The 11,228-nt window shown below is 43.5% G+C and overlaps 1 protein-coding gene across 6 annotated transcripts in view; it reads left to right on the top strand.

The window, feature by feature from the left end:
• The window catches only part of LOC139631725 (latent-transforming growth factor beta-binding protein 4), a 67,711-nt gene that overhangs the window by 50,501 nt on the left and 5,982 nt on the right, over positions 1-11,228 (top strand). For all 6 annotated transcript variants that reach the window (XM_071496207.1, XM_071496205.1, XM_071496204.1 and 3 more), the window contains 11 exons: positions 1,711-1,833; positions 4,207-4,338; positions 4,973-5,098; positions 6,210-6,350; positions 7,295-7,567; positions 8,596-8,667; positions 9,020-9,148; positions 9,311-9,451; positions 9,927-10,079; positions 10,566-10,685; positions 10,890-11,073. In XM_071496207.1, the coding sequence (XP_071352308.1) occupies positions 1,711-1,833; positions 4,207-4,338; positions 4,973-5,098; positions 6,210-6,350; positions 7,295-7,567; positions 8,596-8,667; positions 9,020-9,148; positions 9,311-9,451; positions 9,927-10,079; positions 10,566-10,685; positions 10,890-11,073 (1,594 nt within the window). The remainder of the gene's footprint in view (positions 1-1,710; positions 1,834-4,206; positions 4,339-4,972; positions 5,099-6,209; positions 6,351-7,294; positions 7,568-8,595; positions 8,668-9,019; positions 9,149-9,310; positions 9,452-9,926; positions 10,080-10,565; positions 10,686-10,889; positions 11,074-11,228) is intronic.

The following is an 11,228-nucleotide window of genomic DNA, read 5'->3' as shown; positions in this document are numbered from 1 at the left end:
ATTCACTAACTAATGAGCAGTTCCACTCACAGGCTTGTGCAGTTTGGAGGGTTTACTGAGGACACTGATTCAGCCCAGTCTTACTTGTGGTTAGGTTAAGTGACCATACTGTTTACAGCTGTTTACAGCTGTGTGCTCATTCATCCAGGGGACTGAGCTGGAGCAGAAAAACTGCAGAAAGATTCATACAATAGAAACTCCAGTGCACACAGGGGACGCGTACATCGTCATCTTTTATTGATGTTTAGATTTGATTCTCGAAACTTATGATATACAATATACAATTACATAACATATGAATTCATATTGATGCACACAGTTATTAATTACCCATAACCAGAAAATACACTCGGTGATCATTTTATTAGGAACACCACATTGACACTAGGCAGCCTCAGGGCTTCAGGTCCTGGATCCAGATGTTGAAACTTTCCTCTGTCTCCTGTTCTGCCACATCCCAAAGGGGGTCTACTGGATCCAGGTCTGAGACTGACCTGGACTCACTGTCATGTTGATGAAACCAGTTTGTGTCATGGAGCATTATCCTGCAGGAAGTAGCCATTAGAAGATGGGGAACAGTGGCCATGAAGGATGAACATGGTCAGAACAACACTCAGACAGACTGAGACATTCAGACCAGGACTGACTGGTGTTAAGACCCAAAGTGAGTCCAGAAAACACCCCCACACCATCACACCACCACCACCACCACCACCACCTGGACAGGTTGGTCCATGGATCCAGACTCTGACCCTACTATCTGCTGCCTGAGCAGAAATCCAGATCCATCAGACCAGGTCTTCACCTGTCCAGTGTTGGTGAACCTGTGTCCACTGCAGCCTCAGGTTTCTGGTCTTGGTGAGCACAGTTGTACAGAGTGGTTATCTGAGTGACTGTAGCCTTTCTGTCAGCTCAGACCAGTCTGTCCATTCTCCTCTGAACTCTGACCTCTGAGCCCTCTCATCAACACAGAGCTGCTGCTCACTGATGAGACTGTTGAGATCAGCAGCTTCAGAAACATTCAGAGCAACAATCCTGTCACAGTCAGAGTCACTGAGTCTCAGTTTCCTTCAGCCTGATGTTTGATGTGAACATTAACTGAGGCTCCTCCTGGATCTGCACTGCTGCCACATGATTGGCTGATTGGATAACTACATGAATAAGCAGGTGTACAGATGTTCCTAATAAAGTGCTCAGTGAGTACATATATTGATGTGGACTCCAGGAAGAGTAGCAGCTGTTATTACAGCAGCTGGTGGGGATCTACACAAACAAACACCGTCGACCTCATTCAGTAAAAATCAAAATCAACTTTCTTCTTCTGATTCTGAGTCACAAAGCTCAGTGTGTTCAGCCTCTGCCTTAAACCAGTTTCACTCTGCTCTGTAGTTCTGTTCCAGCCAGAGCCATAAATATTCAGAGTCCAGATCCAAGTCCACACAGGTTCAGGAGTGTATGTCAGAGGTGGCTGTGGTTGTGTTGTTTGATGTTTGAGGCTGTGCAGACGATGTGTTCAGTCTCAAACACTGGGCTCAGTGTTCACGTCGCTCAGCTGCCAACAGCTCAGCTCTGACCGCCACTGTTTCTGCTTTTAGAGCTGAGGTAATGATGATGTCATCTTTGGCCTGTCCTCACAGTTACATGTGGATGTGTATACTGTGTGTGTATTTGTGTGTGACATGTGGTGACGGCCTCCCTCTCTCTCTGCAGATGTGGATGAGTGTGTGAAGCCAGGTGTGTGTTTGGATGGTCACTGTGTGAACACTGAAGGCTCCTTCCAGTGCCAGTGTCAAACTGGCTTCACCACCAACCCAGAGAAGACCACCTGCCTCGGTACACACACACACACACACGCACGCACTCACATACACACACACACAGATGTTTGCATTCCCTAACAGTAACCTAAAACTAAATAGAAATGTATCTATTAAAACTGAGTCTCACCTCAAACAGTCATGTGCAGAGATCAAATGTCGTCACTTCTAAGGCGTAAAAAAAGTAAAGTATATTTACTCAAGTACTGTATTCAATGAGGTACTTGTACTTGACTTTAGTAATCTCATTTTTTGCTTCGCTACACCTCAGAGAGAAATCAGGTCCTTTTTACTGCATGATTACTTTCTCTCAAAACAGTGTTGCAGTGTTTGACATATTGATCATATCACAGTCTCAGGGTAAAGGTCAGTTTTTTGGCTGTAGACGTTTCCGGCCTGTTTCATAATGGTAAACACCACTGACCAGCATTAGCAACATAGGCATCTAAACGAAGCAAACTGCTCATAGTTCAGCTACAACATTACTCAGTGTTTCATGAAAGAAACAGGCAGATAGTGATGTTATATATATGTGGTGTGACATTTATTTTATTCTGTGACTGAGCACAAACTGAGCTGAGTCTTGAGACCTGATAATATCAGGTACCAGAGATCCAGGCACCCTGGATCCAGAGGGTCCAGACTCATTTAACCACCTGCTGACAAGACTTTGAAATAACACGTTGTCTGGTTGATCCATATTCCTCTGTTGTAAACTGTCACCATTGGTTTGGCTCCGCCCACAAGACATGTCATCGCTCTTTACAAACACAAACAGGCCAATGAGTTTGTCTAATAAATTTTGCTCAGGTGTAATGTGAGGAAAGAACAATAACCTTTTATTCCAAAAATCTAAATTTTCTCTTTAGCGATCTTCTGCCAATATGGGAAAATTAAAAGGTGAGCCCAGAAAATATGACAGTGGCGCCATGTTTTTTTCCACTCCACCTCCAGAATTTGTTCTTTTCCCTGTCGTATTAATTTCAATGTTTCCATCAGAACTCTCTCTAAGAGCTGGAGTTAGCAGCTCTAGTCTGGAATCAGTTAAATCTGACCAACACGAAAGTGAGACTGTGGTTCTACCACTGAGGTTTTACTTACAAAGTAGAAATTAAATTCATATGACACAGTTGCACTGACTAGTTATAGCAATATTGCTGTGTAACTAATATTCATCTTACTGAGAACTTTACAAAGACATTTCCTCTCTCATCTGAAAGTCCTCTTCAGTTCTCTGATGAGAGGTGAAACATCTCCAAGAACCTCAGTCAAGTCCAGGTACCATCACCTGGATGAGTTCACTGACTGTCTGACTGTAGCAGCTCAGCAACATACTAGAGAGGTAGTCAGCAATATCCCATAATTATCATTTGTCAATGGACTGCACTTAAATAACCACTCAGAAACAAGCCACATTCACCCATTCACACTCATTCACGCAGTGCTTTTCTATCACACACACAGTCACACATCTGTGACACATCAGAGACAATCTGGGGTCCAGTATCTTCAGCAAGGACATTTTAACATGTGGACCGGAGGAGCCGGGGATTGAACCACCATCAGTGATCAGTGAACCACATGTAATTAAACTAGTAGTTTAACTACATTTTGCTGGTTCGCTGCAGTGATTCAAGTAGTGAAGTTACTTTTTGCCATTTGTGTAGTTAATGACTGAAACTACAAACAATAAAAGCAAAGGTGAAGGATTTTTTATTTTCATTTTACCACTTCTTCTCCACTGTAATCGAACCCTCACTGACCAGCCCCGCCTCCTTTTTCTTTCATCCTAATGGCTGTGATTTCATACCCAGACAGCGCACCACACACTTGACCTTTGTCTAGTTGATGTGCAAACATCATTATGAATAAACCTCCTGAATCTCAGCCTGAGGAAGAGTCATCAGGACCATACTTCAACAATTACTGTGACCAAAACCAGAGCTGACGTTCCAGCACTTTGCCATGAACACTGAGGGATTTTATTGTTTTTGATTCACGTATGACCTGTGAACAAGTAGACACTTGATGCAGTAAACTCAACTGATTCATCTCAACTTTCATATCGTGTACATCTGAATGTACATGTAACTTTTAATAAAGAAGTTTAAACTATATTTTGCTTTAGTTAGAGAACTAGGTTTGTCCCTCAGGTAGGTAGGTGCTCTACTTCATGTGTGTTCAAGTATTTGGTAGCTTATAAAGCTCTGCTCCCCAACACTGTTGATTACTGGACGACCTGCTCCGCCTTAAGTCACAGTTTCTCTTTAAAATGCTGCTCACACATCAAAGTTCCACTAATAATAATAATCCAATAATCACACAATGACAACCGTTGTTGAAGTTGTGTTTTCTATAATGTTGATGTTCAACACATTTTCTCTTTCAGATGTGGATGAGTGCGTCTCGTCTGGCGGGTCAGTTTGTGGGTCACAGCGTTGTGAGAACACGATTGGTTCGTACCGCTGCCTCACTTCCTGTGAGCCGGGCTACCAGGTGACACAGACCGGCAACTGTGTAGGTGAGTGTGTCTGCTCATGACAAACCTCCTCATGTTCAAACTGAGTCTCTGATGTGTACCTTACAGCAGGTACACTTTATTTCTCTGTGAAACTGAACATTTCCCTCAGAAATACGTTGAGGCAGAGTAGCAGAAACAAACAGAGAGAGACCAGGAAACAGGGAGGACTCAGACACAAATCCACAGCTCAGATTGAGATTGTTCATCTGTTCGTCTGTCCCCTTAACAAAAGGCAAATCATCCAAAATAGAATAGAAAGTAGATCTTATATGTGACTGATGTAAATGGTCTCCAGCTGCTCTGACCCACACGATGTGGTTGTGTCCTGATCTGCATCATCTCTTCATCTCTGAGTGATGTTTACAACACAAGCACTGTCCTTCAGACAGAACTGCCTGTTCTGTGAACATTTACACTGCCTACTGCCTGCTCCTGCATTGTTCAACATATTATTGAATAAACAGTGTTTCCTGAGGTTTATTATTATACAGGTACAGGTATATGTGTAGGTATATTATCATACATTTTGAATATATTGATGTATCCAGTTCGGGATTCAGGGAGCAGATGTATTTCCTACATCACTTACAAAAAGTCCACACACTTCAGATTGATCCTCTCTCTCCTGTTTCAGATATTAACGAGTGTGCCGATAAGACGGTGTGTGGGGAGCACGCCTTCTGTCAGAACCTGATAGGAACCTACCTGTGTGTGTGTGACCAGGGCTTCACCTCCACTGCCGATGGAAAAGCCTGTGTGGGTAAGTGTTTGTCCTCAGCTACAGATATCTCACGTGACAGACACAAGACTGCAGCTGTGTGACCTAACAGGCCTTGATGATCTGAATCAGCTTCGCTTTGAACCCTGTCTTCTACATGTGTGCTGCAGTGTTTGTGTCCATGTGTCTGTGCTCAGCTGTTCTCCCTTCAGGTCATTGTCTTGATTCTCTTTTATAGAAGCTTCTTATCAGCTGTGATTTTCTAATAACATGTGAAGCTCTGCTGGCTTTCTCTCAGCATCACTTCTATAGGTGGACTTGTTAATGTTAACTTGCCACTGTACTGTAACTAGAACCAGACAGACTGGCAGCCTGGTTCTCTGGTAGAGAGACGTCCCCTGGTGGCCGATCAAAACCAAACCTCTAATGAAGACAGGAGCTCAGTGCTGTGTCCTCTGTGTCCTCTGGTGGTGATGGAGGCTGTTGTTATGTTGTTATCATCAGTGCTTCATCATGGTACAGATTAAAACCAGTACACCAGCACCAGATGACACCAGCTGCTCCAGCTGTTTTAAAAATCTCTCCCAAACAGCTTTATGAACATGACCATAAGGAAAGAGCATTGAAAAAGAGGGAAAAGAAAAATCATGTCAGTGATCATTTATAATTTATAATTTTGACAGTTACATTAGAAAGAATAACTAAACCTGACAATGTTATTCAGTGTGTTCCTCATTTAACAATGAACATAAATAACAATATTAATAATAATAAGAGGAGTATTAGACCAAATCACTACCCACTGATGTAGAGCAGGTCAGTCTGATTCTCTCATGTTGTTTCAGAGTGATTCAAACTACAGCAACACAACACAACACAACTCTCCTTCTCTTCTTAATCTGAGCTTCATGAAACTGCTGCTGTTTATCAGTGAATTTTGACCAGATTTAAACCACAGTCACAAATTCAACTGTTTATTTGTTTTCTCCTTTTATTATATTTGTGTGTTTATTCTCTTTATTTAAATAAAAGTAAATAAATGAAGAAGTCTGGGCACAGAGAGGAAGTGCAGTGATGACACCCACTCCTCTGTTTAAGCTGTGTTTTCTCATCTCTCTCCCTCTCTCTCTCTCTGTCTCTCTCTCTCTCTCAGATGAGGATGAGTGTGTGTCTCTTCAGGGTGTGTGTGGTTCTGCTCGATGTGAGAACGTGGAGGGATCCTTCATGTGTGAGTGTGACGGACTGGAGGAGTTTGACACTATGACCAGGAAGTGTGTCAGCCCTCCACAACCAGGTAAACACACACACGCACACACACACACACTCACACACACACACGGGTCTTAAAAAAATGTTAGTTGAATTAATAAATAAGAAATAAATAAGTTGTCATTGTTGTTCACAGAGCCCGCTTCTCTTGAGCGTAATTAATAAAACGCTGCACTTGCCATTTTCTCGTGCATAAAATTGTGTGTGTTAAAAGTCTGGTAGTAGAAGATCTAAGAGCAACAGAGGATCGACAGAGGATCTGCAATGTAAGCCAGTCCCAACCATTACGAGCTTTAAAGACAAGTAAAAGGACTTTATACTGATACTGAAAAACTAAAAGTATCTGTCATTGTTTTAACAAACTCTTTGATATTGTTTATGTTCAACAATTAATTTCTCCGTAGCCGATCAACTCTATAACGCAAAATTAATTCCTCATCGTTGAGGGTGTTTTTCAGGTTTTTAGGATGTTTTCATCCTCTTCATTTATCACCATAAACTCAGCCATGTTGCAGTTAAGATACAATCAGAGGTACCTTAAGTTTTTTTTTCCTGACTTTGGTCACTAGGTCTTCTGCGCAGCTGCTTAAGTGATTCCTTGAGTATAAGACTAAGATAAGGAGAAAACCTAAACACTTAAGTGAACATTTGAAGGAAACCTGAAGACTTAAGGGTGTTTGTGCAACATTTATTTTAAAGAAATCTTAAGTTGGACTTCAAGGAAAATCTTAACTTAAGGTGTTTTGTGCAACTGGCCCCAGGTTCTTCTCACGCCTCAAGATCCAGATCCTGGAGTCTGAGTTCTTCCTTCCTAACTTATGAATCAGTTTGCTGCTCCTCAGGTCATGTGGTCATTAGAACAGGAGGTTCTCCAGGTTGGGAACCGCTGCTTCAGAGAACCACACACATTAAAGTATCTTCTTAACTCAACTCTTTCTTTTATTAAACTTCTTTTTTCTCTTTGAGCAGTGGTCCCCAGATACCCTTCCTCCTCCTCCACCTCCTCTTCATCATCATCCTCCTCGTCCTCGTTCCACGCAAGTGTGGTGGAGTTTGATCCGCTGCTGCCCCCCCTCCCCGCGGCCCGTCCTGGCGAGCTGAGGGAGTGTTACTACAACCTGGCCGAGCGAGGAACCTGCAGCCTGCTGGCCACCAACACCAGCCAGCAGGAGTGCTGCTGCACGATGGGGGAGGGCTGGGGGCTGGGCTGCCAGTTCCACGCCTGCCCCCCCCCTGACACAGGTGAGATGCCAGGGACACAGGAAGTTCATAAGGGCGGGGTTGTGCTGAAAAAGTAGTTCACACAACATGCTGTCAGAGCCGAAGCAGCAGGAGTGTGTGAAGTTACAGAGAGAAGCAGAACACGATGAAGATTGAAATCCTGTTGTCAGACAGTCTCCTGGAGGACGCTCACCCGTCTGTCTGCACTAGATCAGTGAAGCAGGAAGGTGTCTCTCTCCTCACTGCTTGTACATCTGAGGCTGACCAACACAGCTGACCAATAAATCTGGAACAGGGTGTTTTACTTTATGTCCTGTGATAATTGTGTCTGGATTTTAGTTGTGTGTTATTTTTAACTGCAGACAGATGGAGAGAGACAGCTGATCTGATTTCTGACTTTATTTTCTTTGTAGATACCTGAGAAATTTATTTCACTGACCTGATGCTCATTTAATCTCTTTTTATGTATGTTATTGTTTGAAAAGTGTTAGATAAATTTTAACTAGAATGTGCCTTTTCATAAAAAAATGTGTGTGATTGCTGGAGCCTGCAACTTACTTGCAGCTGCAGCAGCAGGCTCTCAGCTCCTGCAGCTTGCACCTGCAAAAGCTGAGAGCTGCAGCACCTTTGTTTCAGCAGTTAAATGTGATAACTGATAGAATCCAAAAGTGAAAGATTTTTTTTCCTGTACACCTCGTGGCTTTTGTGTGATCACGAAAAACCTCAACACATCAACAACTGTCCACATGGTGGAGCCGTCACACCACTTTTTGACTGTGTGAAGCATTTCACTGTATGCCACCTTTCAGCTCTGTAGCCTTCACAGTTTCAGAGATGTCAGTGATTTTATGCACCATGTTTGTAGCTGTTGCAACATGTATGACTGGTATCGTGTCAAAAAGCATCCAGAAGAAAGCAGAATAATGAAGATGGAGGGTCTTAGTAATGTGACTTTACAATGATCCCATCATGTTTGTGCTGGAACGAACCTGCAGCGTCTCATTTATCACTGACCAATAAAGTTTCTGTGTTTGAATGTTTCTGTGCAGCCGAGTTTCTGTCTCTGTGTCCCAGTGGGAGAGGATATGTGACCACTGGACCAGGAACCTTCAGCTACAGAGGTACACACACATACACACACACACACAGGTAACATCCAACCTGCCTGTTTAAACAACTTTAAACAAATAGACTAATGAACAGGACTGAGGGTGGAGCACACAGATAACTCACTGACTCTCCCTGCTTACATTCCCAAAGCATGATGGGAACTGTATTTCCAAAACTTTGATTATCCCAAGAGAGGTAATGATAAAAGTGACTAAAGTCACAACTCTATTTAAACTGCTGTTCTACAACATCAGCACATTTCAACAATACACAACATGTCAGACTGATACATGAATGAAGAAACACTGAGGTCACCTGAAATAATTGAACTGCTTTACAGCTGTGCGTCTCCTCTGTTCCCAGATGTGGACGAGTGTAAGCGTTTCCACATGGAGGTGTGTAAGAACGGAGTGTGTGTCAACAATATCCCCGGATACAGCTGCTACTGCTCCAGTGGATATGTGTACAACAGCACGCTGCTGGAGTGTGTCGGTATGAACAGCACACACACACATATATACAGTATATCAGTACGGTTGCTGTTTGTTAACCTGGGGGTGGAGCTACAAGCTGCAATGCTATGAGCAAAGCTGTGAGTGTGCAGTAACTGTGTGTGTGTGTGTGTGTGTGTGTGTGTGTGTGTGTGTGTCTCAGATCATGATGAGTGTGAGGAGGAGAGCTGTGTAGGAGGAGTGTGTGTGAACACGGTGGGTTCGTATTACTGCAGCTGTCCACCTCCTCTGGTGCTTGACGACACTCAGCGAAACTGTGTCAACTCCTCCCACCTCATTGTAGGTAAGACACCTGCCTTCCTCCTCCTCCTCCTCCTCCTCCTCCGTCCCTTTGCTTTTCGTTTGCATCCTCTCTTCTTCTCTAACATCTTTGCTTTTGTCTTTCCTCCTCCTCCTCTTCCTTTACCTCCTTTCTGTCCCTCTTCATCATTTCTCTACCAGTCTTCACCCTCTCTTCATCTGAGTGACTTGAAAACGTGAGCAGTCAGCTGACTGGGATTTTTCCCGCTCCTCCACTGCTCTGGTTGGTGGATTCAGGGGCGTTTAAATTGTATTAAACTGTTTTCTGGTTCTGTTGAGTCTATCACGGCTCTGGGTTCAGATCAGGGAAAGATCCTGGTCTGGTTTATGAAAGACCAGAAAAAATTAAATGAAGATTCAGAAGGGTGGTGGATGACCTCTGACCTCTGTCACTAAATACGTTCCTCAGCTGTTGTCTCAGCCATCATCTCTTGTTACTCCTCCTCTTCCTCCTCCAGATGAGAACCTGTCTGTGTGCTGGCAGCACATCTCAGCAGACCTGATGTGTCAGAGTCCTCTGCTGGGAGGTCAGGTCACCTTCACTGACTGCTGCTGTCTGTACGGGGAGGGCTGGGGGATGGATTGTGCCCTCTGTCCCTCCACCGACTCCGGTAACCAATCTCACAGGAAAGACTTGAACAAAATCACTACAGATGAATAAAGGATTTTCTAATCTGATCTGCCACAAGACAAAATGTGTAGAGAGGTGATTACAGCTGCAGGGAGCGTTTAATGACCTGGCAAAGACACACATGCACACTGAGGGACAAGGCTGATTCAAAAAATAAAGTGTTTACCTTTGTTTTTACAAATAGTAGAAACTGAGAGAGATCAGAGACCAACAACAGCCTGAGGGGAAACTTTAGAAAACTTAACTCTGCTGGTCCTAACATCGTGAATCAAGACTGGAGGTCATATTTTATCACACTGAAAATGAAATGTGGGACTAAAACCAGGAGCAGGAGGAGTTTTCAGCCTGATGAAACTGATGAGTGTTTAGGTTTTCCTGTTTCCTGGTGAGAAAATCAAACATCAGAAACAGGGTGAGTGTGTGTGTTGACTCCACAGACTGAGATGAATAATCCTCTTCTCTGCAGACAACTATGCCTTTCTATGCAGCTCCTTCCTTCCTCCACTGTATCCAAGTTTTCCGGATTCAACTGGATCAGAAACAGGAGCAAGACCAGGACCAGGAGCAGGACGAGGAGGAGCAAGCAGTACGTGATTTATTCTAACTTTCTCTGGAGTTTAAATTTTTCTTTTATTTCTAATAGTTTTTCTCTTTTATTCCTATTTTTTAATTCTCTCTGGAGTCTGTAGTTTTTGTCTCTTGTCTCCTCTCCACTCCTTTTCTCCTCTCATTATTTCCTCTCTCCTCTCATCTCCTCTCCTCTCCTCTTCTCTTCTCTCCTCCTCCTCAGCTCCTCCACGTTTCCCTCCCTACAGTCCGGACTCCTTTCCTCCAGCTTTGGTTCCCAGCAGAGACTTCAGTCGTCCTGACTATGATGATTACTCTCCAGCAGGGGGCAGCAGGTCGGGCTTCAGAGGGAGGACACCAGCCTCCTTCAGTCTTCCTGACGGAGCCTATCGCAGGCCTGAGTATGGGTGAGTAGGAAAATATTGGGACATAAAGAAATTAAGGAGCTTTCAAAGTGACATTTACATCTGTCTTTATGTTTCACTTTGCACATAAAACCAATTCCTGAAGTGTGAAATGTGACCGTAACAGTGTAGGAAGTAACGAGAAACTCTTGTTTCAG

Source organism: Trachinotus anak, unplaced genomic scaffold (genome assembly GCF_046630095.1).
Source record: "Trachinotus anak isolate AG129_WGS33_773 ecotype Australia unplaced genomic scaffold, CSIRO_AGI_Tana_v1 ptg000014l, whole genome shotgun sequence".
In the NCBI taxonomy this organism is placed as follows: domain Eukaryota; kingdom Metazoa; phylum Chordata; class Actinopteri; order Carangiformes; family Carangidae; genus Trachinotus; species Trachinotus anak.
The sequence above is the reverse complement of the archived record's forward strand: the minus strand, read 5'-3'. Positions and strand labels throughout refer to the sequence as shown.